This window comes from Periophthalmus magnuspinnatus, chromosome 20 (assembly GCF_009829125.3).
Source record: "Periophthalmus magnuspinnatus isolate fPerMag1 chromosome 20, fPerMag1.2.pri, whole genome shotgun sequence".
In the NCBI taxonomy this organism is placed as follows: domain Eukaryota; kingdom Metazoa; phylum Chordata; class Actinopteri; order Gobiiformes; family Gobiidae; genus Periophthalmus; species Periophthalmus magnuspinnatus.
In genome coordinates, this window is record NC_047145.1 from 4,350,642 (window position 1) to 4,370,014 (window position 19,373).

General features: G+C 42.6%; 2 protein-coding genes across 2 annotated transcripts in view; both read left to right on the plus strand.

Annotated features, from left to right (window-relative positions):
• The window catches only part of idi1 (isopentenyl-diphosphate delta isomerase 1), a 491,925-nt gene that overhangs the window by 355,245 nt on the left and 117,307 nt on the right, over positions 1 to 19,373 (plus strand). The window lies entirely within an intron of this gene.
• adarb2 (adenosine deaminase RNA specific B2 (inactive)) overlaps positions 1 to 19,373 on the plus strand; it is a 304,726-nt gene that overhangs the window by 210,305 nt on the left and 75,048 nt on the right. The window contains exon 3 of the mRNA XM_033985811.1: positions 704 to 1,620. Within this exon, the coding sequence (XP_033841702.1) occupies positions 704 to 1,620 (917 nt within the window). The remainder of the gene's footprint in view (positions 1 to 703; positions 1,621 to 19,373) is intronic.

Genomic DNA, 19,373 nt, shown 5'->3' on the forward strand with positions numbered 1-19,373 from the left:
CCAGATTGCCTCTACACCCTAGCCAGTTGGGGCTCCGAGTTCCTTTATTTGGGTAAAAAAAAACAAAAAAACATTGATTTGGGAGGCAGATTACCAGACTGATTCTCCATGTAACATCCCATGTTCTAAGAGTTTGTCTATGGGTTTCAAACACAGTACACAGGCTCTGGTTCTGAGGAGCTCTTGTGCACTTGTTCATTATATCGTATTGTGCACAGAGCGGCCGATTCGCCTGGAGAGATTTTCCTTCATGGTTTTTGTTCAACTGTGATAAATGTGAAAGTAACACAGTAATCATTCAGTGATGGGAGAATTTAGGTCACACTGGTATTCTGATTGAAAAGGTTAAAGAACCACTATGTAACTTTTTGGTGGCAGTTCTGACACCTGCCTGTCTCAATGGAGATGTCATTGCTTTGCCTGGAATATTCCACAATGGTCTAAAACTAACCTAAACTAAATGAAAGCACAAAAACATATATAGTCCTCAAAGAAAGTCTACAATCTTTAACCTTCTGGTAATGAGGCGAATGGTCCGTCGACAGGGAGGATCACCTGGGCCCCCTATAATATAAATTAATAGGTAGAGGTTTTGATTCAGGGCCCCCTAAGATCCTGGGGCCCGGGACAACAGATCCCTTTATTTTTACTCCCATGCCTACACACCATATGACATCTTGCTAATTTCTTGATTTCATTGCAGGTACCAGCAGCGCAGAGGTGAAAGAAAACCGCAACATCGACAACTTGGAGGAGCACTCTCTGGGCTCCACTGATTCCCTCTTCTGCTCCGAATCCTCCCGAAGCAGCTCCAGCTCTGGTCTGAAACGCAAGCGGCCCCTAGAGGAGGACAACAATGTGACAACGATGTGCCAACTACGACTCATCTACAAAAAACTCTCCTGGTCTGACGCTCCTAAAAACGCTTTGGTCCAGCTAAACGAACTAAAACCTGGGTTGCAATATCGTATGGTGTCCCAAACCGGTCCAGTTCACGCTCCCGTCTTCTCCATCGCAGTCGAGGTGAATGGTTTGACGTTCGAAGGTACGGGTCCTACGAAGAAAAAAGCGAAAATGCGCGCGGCGGAGTTGGCTTTGAAATCATTTGTGCAGTTTCCGAATGCGCCACAAGCTCATTTGGCGATGGGTAATATCACCAACCCATCTGCGGACTTCACTTCGGATCAAGCGGACTTTCCGGACACGCTTTTTAAGGAATTTGAGTCCAACCCAGGCAACGATCTACTCTCAAATGAACTGTTAAGACATGAGAGCTTACTTAGACATACCTTAGACTTAATGGTCCAAGCTCAACAGAGACTAGGCGGTATCGTCCCTCAAGAAGTCATCCCAAAAAATCCCGTAGCAATACTCAACGACTTAAGACCGGGCCTACGCTACGCCTGCTTGTCCGAAAGAGCGGAGGGGCGAAGGTTGCGTAGTTTCGTCATGGCGGTACGAGTAGACGGACGTATTTTCGAAGGTTGCGGTCGCAGTAAGAAGTTGGCGAAGATCCAAGCGGCACAGTGCGCGCTCCAGACCCTCTTCAACATCAGAGCGCCCCCCGATGGCAGGATGGGACTCAAACCCAGCAGGAAGACTTGCCCCCATTTACCGCAGGTACGCACACACGCTCACATGTCTTAAGCTGTAAGCCTCTTCCTACAGAGGCCCGTAATGACCAAACCAGTGGGATATGCCAAACATGCTTCAACAGGTAATTAAGAAGGGAGGAGATGGAGGAGAGTGGAGGGAGAATGAGTACGAATGACTGTATGGGGCAAAAAGCTGACCTATTTTAGTGCGAAAACCTCCACATTCTGTGCATTGAACTGCAGTCTAGACCATTGCTTTGTTTGTTGTGTTCTACATAATACTACATGTTCTTGAATAAGTCTGTTTAGTTAGAATAAACAACAAAAAACATAAACAAAACATAAATTATGTCACTTTTCTGGCTATGGGTCGCAGTTTGCTTGTCTCCAGAGATGTTATTGCTTTGAAAAAAATGTTACACAGTATGGAATTAAACTGGTATAGCTCCATTTAAGGAAACAGGTATAAACCCTAAGCCTGGTCATAGGTCAGATCTGTGAAAAGGTGCCCCCTCACAGTTAGAATGCATGTTTTTGAGATATTTTTACTACTAAAAACATCTCACTTTAAAGCCGTACTGTGAAACATTCTTGGCAAAGCAATGACATCTCCATAGAGACAAGCAGGAGGTGGAAAGTTACAAATAGCAAAAATCTTATATATAACTATAGGACGGACAAATGGGCAGCACTTGATAGAAGGATTCTCAAAATTCTTAGTACAAAATCCTTTGGTGAAACTGAGACTGAGAGAGTTTCCAAATATTTAGTTGATAACTTTGGCTAGTTTGAAATGTGTTGACATATGTTTCCATCAAATGAGAAAAAACGTTATATATAATCATTTTAATCCAATTTTGGACATGTATTTGGTTACTTGGCTTGTTTTGTAAGGCGAGAAGACATAATAATATTGGAATACATTTAGCCCTATATGTTTTTAGCTCATTTTAATGATTTATTGTGCAAATAGTCGAAGGCTGGATACAGATACCACCATTTATGCAATCTCTGGGTGTATATTTCAACTTGATTATCCCCAGCTCCTGTTTAGTGCAATGTGACACCTCCATCTTAAACTGTGTGGTCTGAAAAACTCATGGAAAACATAATTGTGTTGTTGCACTATGCTAACAGAAAACACTGCAAATTAAGCTAATTATCGTCCCACAACCAAAATCTGCATCCTCACCCTAACGACTTTTTAGGGAGAATCGCCCATATTTGCAGAGTTGTAATTGGACCGCGTTTTGTAATTTTGCAGGATATCTTGTCTGCTGGTGTGTGGCACCGCAGTGTCTACAAACATTAATTTAATCTGTTGCCCAAAGGAGGGAATGCAAGGAAGAAATCGACAAACAAATCACCCAACTCAATCCCGGCCTCATTTACTCAAATATGTAAATAGCAATCAGAACCAGAAAACTAGTTTAGGAGGAAAAAACATGAAGACACTGGAGAGCCTAAAGACACAGGGCTGGATTAGCTGCACTTGTTGGCAGCCATTTTAAAACTTCATTTCAGCAGAAAAATTTCATGCAAAGTGAAATACTGTGGAGAAGATAGTACGACTGATCTGGACTCATGTTTGTAATGAAGAAGTTGGATTGTAGAGGCTGTTTTCTTAAGGTCCCAACTTAGTGGTGGAACGTAACAAAGTAAAACTAGTAAAGTACTGCACTTAACTACAAATTTGATGTATCTGTACTTTACTTAAGTCTGGATATGTTTTACTTTTACTTCACTTTGAGAGCGGGTATCTGTGCTTTCTACTCCACAACATTTTTGATCAGGAATGAAAAGTAAAAGTATTTTTTATTATCATTTAAGACCTGCTGAAAAGGCTGAGGGGTTTATCTTTAACACATTCATAATTTGAGGAAAGACAAATATACAAAGAGAAAACAGGGAGAAATCTGTATCTAAATAATTACATTTGAAGCCTTATAAGACCTCAAAATCTGCTCTTTAAGTACATTTTAAATAGGTACTTTAATACTTTTACACAAGTAGATTTTTTATGTGATACTTTAACTTTTTTTTTGCTACAGTATTTGTACTTTTACTTATGTAACAAAATAGTACTTTTTCCATCCCTGTCCAAACTTCAATTTAACAATTTAAAGTCTGAGAAGCAAAACATAAAGGATTAATTTAAATTGTGACTTTTTAAATTATGGCTTTGGGACTTATTATTATAATACTTCATTAAATTCTCTGAGAATTTAATGAAGTATTTGCCTCATCCTGAGAACCAAAGAGTATACAAAAAACTACACACTGCTCTCCTCTCTTTCATTCACTGGAGGGATGTCTGGCCTGCTTTTCCTGTACTTTACAAACACATATATTCTACTGATGAGAGAAGAAGTAGCACAAAACTCAAAACTTCATTTGAAGTGAAATAAGTTTGTCAGTTGATTCAGAAAACTTAATACTGAAGTGAAATGCTGTGGACATTTTCCTGCTGTATCTTTGAATACAGTAGTTTTTGTCACCAGTTTGGCCGACTGAAGCTAAAACAGAGTTAGTGTAACTCAGATCCTTTTCCCCTCGTGTGATAAATCAGCACTGGCTCATTATGTGAGCTGTTTGGGCTAATTGCAGTGTATTGTTAGTTCATTTGTGACTTCACTGCCTTGAGAGCATAAACTGTCCCTGGTGTGTCCCTCTGTAGCATCAGGAACCGAGAGACAAATACACTCCCCATGCAGTCTATCTCTCCCCCCTCCCTAGACGCCCTTCTGTCTCACTCTCTTTTCTGCCCTCTCTCTTTCTCCCTCTGTCTCTCCCCCTCACTCTCCCTCTCTCCATCCTCTTTCTATCTCTCCCTCTCACACTCCCTCTGCCCCCCCTCCTCCCTCTCTCTCCTACTCTCCCCCCTCTCCTCTCTCACTCCTCACCTTTCTCTCCTCTCCCCCCAACCCCCTCTCTCTGCTCCTTTCTCTCCTCCCTCCTCTCTTTCCTCTCTTTCTCCTTCCCTGTCTTTCTCCCTCCCTTGATCTCTCCCCCCTTTCCTACTTTCTCTCCTCCCTCCTCTTTTCTCTCTCTCTCTCCCCCATTGCTTACTACTCCCCTTTTTCTCCTCTCTCTCTCTCCTCCCCACTCTCTTTCCTCCCCTCTCTCTCCTCCTCTCTCTCTCCCCCCTCTGTCTCTCCTCCTCTCTCTTTCCTCCCCCTCTCTCTTCTCTCTCTCTCTCTCCTCCTCTCTGTCTCTCCTCCCCTCTCTATCTCTTCCCCCCTCTCTCTCTCTCTCCTCCTCTCTCTTTCCTCCCCTCATTCCTCCCCTCTGCCGGCCTGTGCCTTGGAGAAACGTGCTCCTCCGCTGTTGCCGTGGCGCCCAAAAGGATTTTAACAGGATTTGTTGCAGTCGTTTAGTTACAGAAATCTCTCCCTCGCTCTGACTCTAGAGGCGCTGCTTTCTGATGTTTAAAAAAAAGAAAACCAACAAAAGGATGGAGTGTTTTGAATGATGATGTAAAGACATTTGAGAAGTTGCCCCAAGCGTCCCATGATGCCTTGCTTCACCAGGTTAAGGTCACGCAGCATTCCTTTTGTTATGACGCCTTTAATACCCAACATGAGTCCAATTCAATTTTATTTATATAACACATTTAAAATACAACTTAAGCTGCTCGAAGTGCCTCACATAAACATCAACAAACAAAAACAGATACACATAAAATAAGACACAGGCAATAAAACAGTAAAACTCCAGATATTCTGTCTAGAACCAAATTCCAGGGAGAAGAGGTGGGTTTTTGTTCTGGTCTTAAACTGCTCTATAGACTGAGAGGATCTGACAGGCAGAGGGAGGCTTCTCCATGGTCTGGGCGCTGCTACAGAAAAGGCTCTGTCTCCTCTGTTATGAGCCTGGCCCTGGGCACAGCAGGAGCTGGTCAGCTGACCTCTGACCTCTGGGTGGAGTACAGAGCTGCAGTAACTCTCTCAGATAAAGAGGACCCATAGAGTGACACATTTAAACACGATCAACATTTTAAATTGAGCCGATATGAAACAGGAGCCAGAGCAGGAGCCAGAGCAGCTGCACAGGCCTCATGTGTCTCAGCTCTTAGACGAGCTGCAGTGTTCTGGACATTTTACAGACGCTGCAGGGAGCCCTGGTCCAGCCCCACAGACAAACTATTACAATAATCCAGGCACAACGGTACAAATGTGTGGACTGCTTTTTCAAAAACTCTGCATGTGGAAGGCAGGACTTCAGTTTAGAAAGAGCCTCAACTGACAGAAGCGGGACATGACAGAGCTGTGTTTGTCCAGTGTGAACATAGAGTCCACAATCATCCCAAGATTCTTCACTGCAGGGTGTCAATAAGTCCATGAGACGTATATTTTTGGTAATTTGGTAATGACATATACGTTTGTTTGTTTTTTATTTCTTCTATTGTAGTAAGATAAGATAAGATAAGATAAGATAAGATAAGATATGCCTTTATTAGTCCCACAGTGGGGAAATTCCAGTATTGCACCGCACAGTTAAAGAACAGAAGGAAAATGGTACATGCAATAAAACAAGATAATAGATAAATAGTTTAAAATAATTTACAAAATATACTTAAAAATATATTAAAAAATAGACTCTAATATAACATCTTCGTAAAGTGACTTGAGTATTAAAAGTAAGTAGTGAGTATTAAATTATTAAGTAGATGTATTAACTTAAAGAGGCACTCTGTAACTTTTCTATAAATCTTCTGCCACCTGCTTGTCTCAGTGGAGATGTTACTACTTTGCCTGATATGTTTCACAGTATATGACACTGAATACATCATGTATTTAAACTGATACGTGGCAGCTGTTGTCATCAACATTCCATGGGAGTGTAGAGCTAACTGAAAGCACTACTCTGTCTAAAACTCTGATACTTTAAACTCAGCTTTATTTTAACATAATCTGACCAGAAAGAACAAACAGGTGAGCTGATCTGTGCTGTTATACAAGTCTCTCTCACATAAAGTCACAGTCACAAGCTAACAGCTAGCATTAGCCAACGGTTTTTCAGTTTGTCACTTTCACCTTTTTGTTGAAAATCAAACTCAACACCATGAACCCTCATCTTGATCACAGCTCTTGAAAATGTGCTGTTTAAATACTTAATACTTTAAATAATAAATCTTGAGTTTTTAACTTTTTGGAATTGTCTGTAAATGTGTGCTGAACATTCCGCAGTAGAAATACATGTACAACACCCCCAGAGTGCAAAGTTTCAGTTAGGTGTTTTTACCACTAAAACCCTACTTTTCACACCCTGCATTATCACGGTGGGCAGGGTCACCTCTCCATACACCTGGCATCACCTGCTTGTCTCCATGGCAATAGAAACATTTAACGCCATACTGTGGAAAGTTCCAGGCAAGGCAATAACATCTCCATGGTAACAAGCTGATAGACTGTCCACAGAAAAGTTACATAGTGCATCTTAAACTTGTCACTTTAAATTCCCTCTAATGAATTCATTTGGGATTGAATTAGTCAGACCTGTTAATAATAAAATAACAGAAGAAATTAGACTTTTTATTTGCAGAGTCACAGTTTGTCGACATGGACACTTCTGTCTCAAGCACCATTTATATTTTACACTTCAACAAAAACACATCCATACTCCAGATTTTCTCACAGAAGAGTACTCACTTGGCACCACTTTACAATAACCAGTGTAGAGAAGTAACTAAATACGTGTACTGAAAATACATATTCTGGATACTGGATACTCTTTCATATGGTGGAACTCAGAATACAGTTAGTTTTTTTTTGTTTTTTGTTTTTTTTAAATCAAAGGAATAAGGAATACTTGGAGGTACTTGATTTTACACTAGAATATAATACAACTCAGTGTAGAAGTATTCAGAGTATTCAGAACGCAGTACTCTGATTGGTCCATGTAACAGAACTAACTAACTAAATACATTTACTTACGTATTCTTCCCAACACTAATATTATCTAGACCATAAATATTCTTAACAAAGCCTCACCCCTCACCCTTTAATCTCGTATTTACTAAGACACTCTCATTAAAGTAACTGTGTGTATTAAATGATCATGTTGTTCAGGCTTTTGCACATGTACACATCATTATTATAAAGTGTGGGCGCTTACTTTAGTTGAGTTGTTGATTAAACTTCTTAAAGTCCGCTCACATATACTCCATGAGTGTGTGGTCCGTGTGTGTGTGTGTGTGTGTGTGTGTGTGTGTGTGTTCAGGAGCAGATGTTACACTGCAGCTGTAGCCTCAGGACAGTGATAACAACAAAGACAACAGCCAAAATGTAGTCTTAAACAAACCTCCCTCTGGCGCCTGATAAATGACAGGAGATGGAGCGTGTCTGCTTATTTCATATTTACACCAGGCAGTCATATTTGCGTTATTTAAACATACACTGCGGAACTTTTCTGGTGAAAGGTACGATATGTGACCTGTCATCAAACATATATTTAGCGTTTGTTTCATCATAACTGTTTTTAATGCTCAAAAATGCATTGAAAAACATTGTGAGCTGGTTGACACCTGCTCGTTTCCTTGGAGATAGTTTAATGCCATACTGTGGAACACTCCAGGCAAAGAAATAACATCTCCAAGGATACAGAGGTGGCAGATCATCTACCAGAAAAGTTACAGAGAGAAGCTTTACAGAATGCAGCAGTGGGACGTTTGGGATATCAAAGTTGATTACCGTATTTTCTGGACTATAAGTCGATAATATAAGTCAAAACATGCATAATAATGAAAAAAACACGGTTGTCAGTGTGACCGTAACGAAGATGTGAAAGTATATACTCAGATGCCACTTATATTCCACGTATAAGTCGCACCTGAGTATAAGTCACACCCCCGGACGAAATATGAAAAGAAAAAAAAAGTGCAACTCATAGCAAGAAACGGGCACTTAGTAATGCTGTCAATCACACCTGTTGCTAACACTAGTGGGACCGACCTCAGGGAAAGAAGGCACCTGATTTGTCTGTTATTAATGTTCATATCTTGATTTACGGACAAAATAGCGAAATAAAAACAGCAGTATCATGTTTTTATGGGTAAATATGAACATTTTAAGACCAAAAGGATGAGGCTCACTGCAGCAGTTACAGAGACAGGGGCCACAGTTTTTCAATGCAAAGTGAATTGGAGCCAGAGTCGATGGAGCCGGAAGCACGTCCCTGCTTACTTCCTGTTCGGAACTGGCTAGCAGGTTAGCTACATCCATTTATACATACAGTCTATGGTTGCAACATTCATTTAGAAAATCACTGACCAAAATCAGATTTCAAATTAAATATTTTTCTCCAGATAATAAATACTAAAATAATGCATCTGTTTAATAAAGATGCATATGTATTCTACTTTTAGAAACTAAGTCTGAAAAATTTAAATTCTTTTGGTCTCCCAATTTGAATAATTTAAGTGCAAAAACCAAACTCCACCACCTTCTTATTGTTGTCTCGAGTTTTTATTCAATCTGTGTGACTTTGACAGATTTGATTCACAAAGGAAATTACTCGGGTCAAGAAAGACAATTGTGCATTAAAATTCCCCAAAAATTCAAATGAAACGAAAACAAAATCCATCCTCTACTACGGGCCACTTTCTATAGCCAAGTTTGCACAGCTCATAAACTCTGCAATATAAACAAACATGATTAAAACATTTTATGGGATATTTTACAAGCCCGAATTTCATTTTGCACTCTAGTTTTAATCACTTACCCAATCACTTTTAATTGGACGTTGATTGACAGCCCTAACAACCAATTAGGCTTTAGCATCCAGCCAGAACAGTGAATGAATTTGCAGGTACCGTATTTTCACCCAGAAAGTTATATCAGTTCATCCATATTTATACCTTGCCTCATGCATTTCCACAGCCCCTGATATGAGTTCACGGTCGTTATTATTGAGAATAGCCTTGAATGTATTATAAAATAGATGGCTAGCTAGCGGTACGCACTTGAATGTGAAGGACAATCTCTTTAGCATTAGCGTTAGCAGCGAGCCGGCAGAGTGGAACAGGACAATGGGAGCTGTATTACAGAGGGTGCTAGCAGGGCCGAGGTGCAGACTCCTAAATCTGACTGAACTAATGAAAAATGGAGTAAGCAGGAAGCACACGGCAATACGAGGACGGGCCCTTATCACCCGCGCAGGGATCAGAACAATACAAGGTTACAATGTACTCCCCACGTAGCACGGTTCAACTGAAAAAGGATCACTATTCTCAATACAACTAAGGCGGATCTTTTTATCTACATACGATTTAAATATGTTTTATTTTTGACATAAATTAGACACAAAATGATGCACGAAAATAAAATATAAAAACATCTGTACCGGGTTTTTTCTTCATGTATTTGAGAAAAATGTATCCTATCTTATGTGTGCTGTCTGTCTGTTTTATTGTCTCTCAAGTAGGAAGTGTGTATTAGCATGCTAGCTGGCTTTTATTTTTATTGTTACAGCCTCTGAAAGTTGTGCAAAATGCTTGTAAACTCATCTAGGTGAATAATTAGGGTGTTCTGCTAGTAAAAATTAAAGTGCTGTAAGCTTTCCTGCTCATAATTGGAGTATGTATACATTTGTAAGTTTGGTTGCGTTCATGCACAAAAACACAACTCAAAAACTAAACTAAAAAAGAAATATAAATAAAATCTGGACTTGATTATGACCAAACTAAATGTTGCAACCATGGGTCCAGTTAAAATATGAAATCACAAAAACAGACTCAAAAATGTTGTTAAGTTTATGTTTTATTATAAAGTCACCATTAAATTGATTCTGAGTTGGTTTTGCCTCTCATCAGTTGTAAATGAAGACCTGGTTTGGTGCTTTTAGTCCTGGTTTAGTCCTGGTTTGATGCTGTATTTGTGTTTTGTTTTGTTTTTGTAGATAAATATTATTGATCTGATTGTCTGTTTAAACCTCATTTTAGATACACACACTGCCATTTTTTCTTAGTTGATTGAAAAAATGAAGAACCACTATAATCAATGTTTTTACAGGCCTCTAAATTCTATATTAACTGCAGTTTAGCATCTCACGAGCCTTATTTACTACTGTTTCATTCATAAATCTCTCTTTCTCTGTCTCTCTATTCTCTCTCTTTTTCTCTTTCTGTCTCTGCCTCTTTCTCTCATAGTCTCTCCCTCTCTGTCTCTGTCTCTCTCTCGTATTCTCTCTCTCTCTGTGTCTCTCTATCGCTCTCTTTGTCTAGTATGCGCTCTCTGTCTCTTCCTCTCTTTCTCTTCCTCTCTTTCTCTCTCTCTCTCATAGTCTCTCTGTCTCTCTCTCTTTCTCTAGTATTCTCTCTAGTATTCTCTCTCTGTGTCCCTTCCTCTCTTTCTCTCCCTCTCTCTCTCTTTTTCTCTCTCTCTTTCTCTCTCTCTACCTCTGTCTCATAGTCTCTCTGTCTTTCTCTCTCTCTCTGTCTGTCTCTCTCTGTCTCTCTCTTTCTCTAATATTCTCTCTCTCGTAGTCTCTCTCGTTCTCCAGTATTATCTTTGTCTCTCTTTCTGTCTCATATTCTCTCTCCCTCTCTGTCTCTCTCATAGTCTATCTGTCTCTCTCTTGTTCTCCAGTATTCTTTTTCTCTTTGTCTCTCTTTCTGGCTCTCTTTCTGCCTCATAGTCTCTCTCCCTCTCTGTCTCTCTCACAGTCTCTCTCTTTCTGCCTCATAGTCTCTCTCCCTCTCTGTCTCTCTCATAGTCTCTCTGTCTCTCTCTCTTGTTCTCCAGTATTCTCTTTCTCTTTGTCTCTCTTTCTGTCTCTCTTTCTGTCTCATAGTCTCTCTCCCTCTCTGTCTCTCTCACAGTCTCTCTCTCCCTCTCTCATATTCTCTCTCTCCCTCTCTGTCTCTCTCACAGTCTCTCTCTTTCTGTCTTATAGTCTCTCTCCCTCTCTGTCTCTCTCACAGTCTCTCTCTTTCTGCCTCATAGTCTCTCTCCCTCTCTGTCTCTCTCACAGTCTCTCTCTTTCTGTCTCGTCGTGTCTCTCTCCCTCTCTCATATTCTCTCTCTCCGTCTCTCCGTGTGTGTCTCTTGTGTAAAAGAGTGTCGAGGGGGAATTGCCTTTAAATGACTCATTGCTCCGCTCGCTGTGCCTGACATTAAAGTGCTGTTTATCTTTGAACGAGGACTTTAATTCACTAATTCCTTTGCTAACCTTTACTTATCAGGGCACAATCACATGTCGTATTCAGCGCTCTGCATTCAACACTGTGGAACTCTACAAGATTAGAACTAATGGGACGCCAGTGGGGAATACATGCCTGGATACACAGAGATACACAACTCAGCATTTCTTATGTATATTCACTGGGGTTTCAGTGTCTTGTTATGTGCAACATGTTGAGGACTTTTTTCAGTTCAAAAGATTTAATATTTTGTTTTAAATAGTTAATTGCTACGGTGATGGTCCAAATTTTGTCATTCTGAAACCCATGTGTATAATGCAGTGTGTTAGCAAGACAATTCTTACATTAATAATAGACAGTTGTTCAGAGGCTTCAGTCCCTCCTGGTTGTGTTTTCTTTTGTATTTTCATATAACAGCACTCTGGATAGTCATATCAGCCAAAAAAAAAAAAAAATCCATGTTTGACTTTGGATTTTGAAACTAAATTTTTGCAAAATTTTAAAATTGAATAAAAAATATCACCTTCAGCCACTAAGGGTCAGTATATATGGGTTTTATGAATAAAACTACAATAGAATATAAGAGGATACATTCACACTTGTCACATCAAAATCAGGACTAAACTGGGACTTAGCACCTGGACTAAACCTGGGCTAGCTCAGAACTAAACCAGGACTACAACTGAACTAAATAGGACCACAACTGGACTAAACCAGGACTACAACTGGACTAAACCGTGACCACAACTGGACTAAACCGTGACCACAACTGGACTAAAACAGAACCACAACTGGACTAAAATGGGACCACAACTGGACTAAAACGGGACCACAACTGGACTAAAACAGAACCACAACTGGACTAAAATGGGACCACAACTGGACTAAAACGGGACCACAACTGGACTAAAACGGGACCACAACTGGACTAAAACAGGACCACAACTGGACTAAACCAAGTCTACACCAGGACCAATTTGGTTTCAAACTCTAACCAAACCAGGACATGTGTAAACGCACTCACTGACAATAGAGTTAGGGCAGGAATACAAGCCCGACCACCACCAAGGCAATGTCCTTATCTCGCAATATTAAAAATACACTGACTGAAATAGCAAAACGTTACATAGGGCCACATGTATTATCAAATATATGTATTTTTTATTACATTCTCAGGGTCTCCACACCATTCTACCAAGTGGACTCATTACAGCTGCTCAGCGTCTGATTGGCCACTTATTTAATCTACCCTCTCCTCCACAATCCACCGCTGTGTTTCCAAGTGAACCAAACCGCGACCGAAGAGCACGTGTGTGTGTGTGAGAGAGAGAGAGAGAGAGAGAGAGAGAGAGAGACAAGTATTAAAATGCAAAGGTGAAAGGTCAAAGCTCAGACTGATGCTCCCCTGTCACTTCAGATTAAAACCCATTAGAATAGAGAAAAGGACTGTGGGATTGATAGATAACACATCGGGGAGACGGCGAAATAGATTGTGGACTGGGGGAGCGAAATTGGACTTGCAGACTTTTATTCAAAGACCAAAGTGAATGCAAATTTGAGTGGATTTTTCCCGGTATGTGGCAACTCTCGCTTGAGTCCTTCGCAATCATTATAAGTATCGGGTACAAAATACTTGCATGTTCCTCTCTAAGCCAAGTTTTTAAGCAGTCGCCTGTTGAGTTAATTTGTTCAAGAGCTGCAATTGGTCATTAAAAGGGGTTAGGTTTGGGAACAGGATTAAAAATAAGGATGTGGTTATGGTTCAGGTCAGGTTTTGGAACAAAGTTAGAACATTGGCTCCATCTCGTTTGGTCGACCAATCAAGCTCTAACATCAAACTACACCGATACATGTGTTTATACAGCATTATGATGTGGTAAACTACTAAATATAGTGAGTAAAAGGTCAAATATTGAATAAAATCAGATAAACGCAAGTATCTTTTCGACACGCTAGCATTTATGGGCGGAGCTGTCGATTCGATGTACCTACCCATCGTCGAATCGACAATATTTCTAAATGGTTCCAAGTTATTATCTGTTTTTACCTGTTTTAACGTGATCATCCAATCAGATTTGTTCATTTCAGTGACGCATGCAAAACAAAGGAGCTCATTGGTCGCCCATCATTTACAAACAAAATCACATTTCTCTCACCTCAGATAAACATTTCCGTGCTTCGTTCTTTGACTCTGCAGAAATCCGCCATGTTTTTCAGTCCCCTGTGATATTTCCTTTCTCATAAGCAGCCGTATTTGTTTTTGACACCGACGGATCGTGCGTGGCCCTGATTGGCTGATCCACCTGTCAATCACGCCCATCTGAACTCACATCTTTGTACAGTATTGTAGAAGTGTGTGTTCTGGATTGTAGGCAATGAGCTAAGTAAAAGTTCCATACCCCATTGGCAAATAAGGAATATCTTGAAACAAATAGAAAAAAGTAGTAAACAAGTGAAATAATGGAGGTTTATCAAGTAACTAACCATTAACTATCACTGAAGTTAAGATCAAACATGCACGAATCACTCCAAAAACAACTTCAAGAGTGTAAATGCTGAGGGGAAACAACTATAACATGGTTAAAAGCTCTGAAAAGTATATTCTATTTACTGGGTCTGGTCTAACGTTTTGAAGGAGGGGCCATTGTCTGTGGTCAAGTGCAGTCCTGTGTGTGGTTGTGTTGGTGCATTTGTGCTGGTGGTAAATTGAATATGATTTGGGTGGTGAAGGTGACCCTGCTGTCAGCTCCCAGCCTGTTTTCTTTGTCTAATCTCTTCTCTCCTAATCTGTCTCCATAGAAACAGCTGTGACAGGACACACGCTAATTAATATTGCCACAACAAATTAGCAACAGTGATCTCCGGGCAGGGACCGAGTCTATGGAGGAGTCCGCCACTGGAGAGGAAGAGAGGAGGGAGTGGAAGAGTGGAGGGGAGAGGGAGGAGAGAGGAGAGAGGAGGGACTGTGAGAGAGGAGGAAGTGGAAGAGAGGAGAGAGTGCGAGAGAGGAGGAAGTGGAAGAGAGGAGGGAGTGCGAGAGAGGATAGGGAGAGGAAGAGAGGAGGGGGGAGGGAGGAGTGTGAGAGAGGAGGGAATGGGAAAGAGGAGGGAGTGGGAGAGTAGAGGGGAGAGGGAGGAGAGAGGAGGGAGTGTGAGAGAGGAGGAAGTGGAAGAGAGGAGTGAGTGCGAGAGAGGAGAGGGAGAGGAGGAGAGGAGGGAGAGAGGAGGGAGTGTAAGAGAGGAGAAGTGAGAGAGGAGGGAGTGGGACAGAGGAGAGGGAGGAGGAAAGAGTTTAGGACATGGAGAGGAGGGAGTGGAAGAGAAGAGGGGAGAGGGAGGAGAGAGGAGGGTGTGTGAGAGAGGAGGAAGTGGAAGAGAGGAGGGAGTGCGAGAGAGGAGGAGAGGAGGGAGTGGGAGAGAGGAGGGGAGAGGAAGGAGAGAGGAGGGAGTGTAAGAGAGGAGAAGAGAGGGAGAGAGGAGGGAGTGAGAGAGAGGAGGAAGTGGAAGAGAGGAGGGAGTGCGAGAGAGGATAGGGAGAGGAAGAGAGGAGGGGAGAGGGAGGAGTGTGAGAGAGGAGGGAATGGGAAAGAGGAGGGAGTGGGAGAGTAGAGGGGAGAGGGAGGAGAGAGGAGGGAGTGTGAGAGAGGAGGAAGTGGAAGAGAGGAGTGAGTGCGAGAGAGGAGAGGGAGAGGAGGAGAGGAGGGAGAGGGAGGAGAGAGGAGGGAGTGTGAGAGAGGAGGGAGTGTAAGAGAGGATGGAGTGGGAGAGAGGAGAGGGAGGAGGAAAGAGTTTAGGACATGGAGAGGAGGGAGCGGAAGAGAAGAGGGGAGAGGGAGGAGAGAGGAGGGTGTGTGAGAGAGGAGGAAGTGGAAGAGAGGAGGGAGTGCAAGAGAGGAGGAGGAGAGGAGGGAGTGGGAGAGAGGAGGGGAGAGGAAGGAGAGAGGAGGGAGTGTAAGAGAGGAGAAGAGAGGGAGGAGTGGGAGAGAGGAGGGAATGGGAAAGAGGAGGGAGTGGGAGAGTAGAGGGGAGAGGGAGGAGAGAGGAGGGAGTGTGAGAGAGGAGGAAGTGGAAGAGAGGAGTGAGTGCGAGAGAGGAGAGGGAGAGGAGGAGAGGAGGGAGAGGGAGGAGAGAGGAGGGAGTGTGAGAGAGGAGGGAGTGTAAGAGAGGATGGAGTGGGAGAGAGGAGAGGGAGGAGGAAAGAGTTTAGGACATGGAGAGGAGGGAGCGGAAGAGAAGAGGGGAGAGGGAGGAGAGAGGAGGGTGTGTGAGAGAGGAGGAAGTGGAAGAGAGGAGGGAGTGCAAGAGAGGAGGAGGAGAGGAGGGAGTGGGAGAGAGGAGGGGAGAGGAAGGAGAGAGGAGGGAGTGTAAGAGAGGAGAAGAGAGGGAGGAGTGGGAGAGAGGAGGGAGTGGGAGAGAGGAGAGGGAGAAGGAAAGAGTTTAGGACGTGGAGAGGAGGACGTGTAAGAGAGGAGGAGAGAGGGAGGAGTGTAAAAGAGGAGAGGGAGAGGAGGAGAGAGGAGGGAGTGTAAGAGAGGAGGGGAGAGGAGGAGAGAGGGAGAAGGAAAGAGTTAGGAGATGGAGAGGGGGGCATGTGAGAGGAGGGGAGAGGGAGGAGGAAAGAGTTAGGAGGTGGAGAGGAGGGAGTGTAAGAGAGGAGGGGAGAGGGAGGAGAGAGGGAGGGGGAAAGAGTTAGGATGTGGAAAGGAGGACATGTAAGAGAGGAGGAGAGAGGGAGGAGGAAAGAGTTAGGAGGTGGAGAGGAGGGAGTGTAAGAGAGGAGGGGAGAGGAGGACAGAGGGAGGAGTTTAAGAGAGGAGAGGAGAGGAGGAGAGAGGGAGGAGGAAAGAATTAGGAGGTGGAGAAGAGAGTAGGAGAGGGACGAGAAAAGTAAGATAGAGGAAGGATGAAAGAATGAGAAGGTGGAAAGGAGGAGAGAGGGAAGAGAGAGGAAGGATGAAATAATGAGGAGGTGGAGAGGAGGAGAGAGGGAGGAGAGAAAAGGAAGAGAGAGGGAGAAGGAGGAGCGGATGATAAGTTCTACCCAAATGTTGATACTAGAACTACAGGGTTACCTCTACTGCTAATTATCAGTGTTAGTACTACTTAAGTTAACACTGTATGTGTGGCCATACCAGCCTGTCATTAGGGCCGGGACTGGTTAGTACTTGGATGAGAGACCACAGGCCACAGTGGGGTGGAAGTGGCTCTAGTGCATATTGTTGTTGTGTCCTTAGGCAAGACTGTTTTCCGAGTATAAATGTGGTGTATGGACTGTAAAGCTTTGGGTGTCTTTAAAAGCGCTATATAAATTCAAGACTTTACTATTACTTCTGCTACTACTTCTACAACTGCTACTACAACTATTACTAGTAGTATCACGACTACTTTAGCCAGTCTCCTGCTGTTGCCACTATAGCTCGACTAAACCTCCATCACGGGTGCTAACTACACATTAGCGCCTGTGAGCGTTGCACCGGTGGCTGTGAACAGTGATGGCTGCATATCCACACATGCTGACAGCTGAGATTATCACCAGAGCAACAGTGTGATAAAACATCTTCATCTATCAAACTCCTCCTCCTCTTCCTCCTCTGTCACGGTAAATGTCTCCTGTCTGCAGAGAGAGAGAGGAAACAGGAAATGCAATCACCTAAACCTAATGAGGCTCTGTAGGATTAGGTTATGTACATGACAGGTCTGTTACGTCTACACTGATTGTTAAAGAAGACGTATCGTGCTTTTTTCTGGTGTGTGGTACGACACGGTGAGACACATAGATCAGTATTTTACATTTTGTCCATTGTAAGCTGTAATATAAACTGCCTAATTATAACAAATTTATGTTCTCCCTGTTCAAAGTTGTACAATTTATGTTGAAAAATGTCCACGAAACATGCTACATCTAAAACCCAGAGTGCGAGTGTTTTATGTGTGTGTGTTCGTACTGTGAAGTGGGTGAAGAACTATCTGAAAACTAAAAAAAAAAAATCTGAGCCCTCAAGCCTCAAAGGCAGAACAATACATTGAAACATACATTGTGAGCTTACAACGAGGGAGCACCATTATGACGTTGTTAAAAGCCCATAAAAGTCTATTCTACACTATATGTCTCTTTAAGTACTTACTGAAGTCACTCTTAAAGTAATACTGTGTAAACTCTGACCTAAACCTGAACTAGACCATGAATGAAATAGGACTACAATAAGACTACAGCAACTACATCAGGAGTCAGGACTAAACCAGGGTCAAATACACTATACACTATATAGCCGCAGCTGTCCAAATAGATAGTGATGATCGTGGGCGCTTCCAGCTCCATCGACTCTGGCTCCAATTTAGTTTACATTGAAACATTGTCACCCCTCTCTGTAACTGCTGCTGCCAGACTCGTCATTTTGGTCTTAAAATGTTCATATTAACCCGCTCTATATGATCCTGGTGTTTTTATTTCAATATTTTGTAGTAAATCAAGATATGAACACTAATAACGTAGTCGCTCGTGCTAGCATTAGTAACAGGTTTGATTGACAGTGTTGCTAAGTGCCCGCTCCCTGTTAAACCAGTGGTGTGGGTGGGAAGGGGTGGTACTTTCAACAGCCTCGCTCTGGATTGGCTCTTTCGTTGCTATGATACTCACAGTCGGAATTTCAAATATGGAATTCGGCTCCACATTCGCACCTATAACTGCTCTAGCCTCAATGAGCTTCATTTGACTGAAGCTGAACGCTGTGGGTTACGTCACACTCACTCAGTCCACTTCTTGATTAAATCTACAGTAAAACCACAGATCTGAACTGAGATTTAGTAATAAGGTAAGGTAGGGTACTCTTCTCTGCATTTGACCCATTCTCCAATGTAAAGTCTTAGTTTAGATCTAATGCAGTCACACTCTGGTCTGATATGATCCTGGTTTAGTCAGGATGTAGACCCGGTTTGGTCCTGGTTTAGTCCTGAACTTGGTTTGGTCCTGTTCTAGTCTTAGTTTAGTCCTGGGCTTGGTTTGGTCCTGCTCTAGTCCTGGTTTAGTCCTGGGCTTGGTTTGGTCCTGCTCTAGTCCTGGTTTAGTCCTGGGTTTGATTTGGTCCTGTTCTAGTCTTGGTTTAGTTCTGGTCTTGGTTTGGTCCTGTTCTAGTCTTAGTTTAGTCCTGGGCTTGGTTTGGTCCTGCTCTAGTCCTGGTTTAGTTCTGGACTTGGTTTGGTCCTGTTTTAGTCCTGGTTTAGTCTTGGGCTTGGTTTGGTCCTGCTCTAGTCCTGGTTTAGTCCTGGGTTTGATTTGGTCCTGTTCTAGTCTTGGTTTAGTTCTGGTCTTGGTTTGGTCCTGTTCTAGTCTTAGTTTAGTCCTGAACTTGGTTTGGTCCTGTTCTAGTCTTAGTTTGGTCCTGTTCTAGTCTTAGTTTAGTCCTGGGCTTGGTTTGGTCCTGCTCTAGTCCTGGTTTAGTCCTGGGTTTGGCTTGGTCCTGTTTTAGTCCTGGTTTAGTCCTGGGCTTGGTTTGGTCCTGTTCTTCTCCTGGTTTAGTCCTGGACTTGGTTTGGTCCTGCTCTAGTCCTGGTTTAGTCCTGGGTTTGGTTTGGTCCTGTTCTTCTCCTGGTTTAGTTCCGGACTTGGTTTGGTCCTGTTTTAGTCCTGGTTTAGTCCT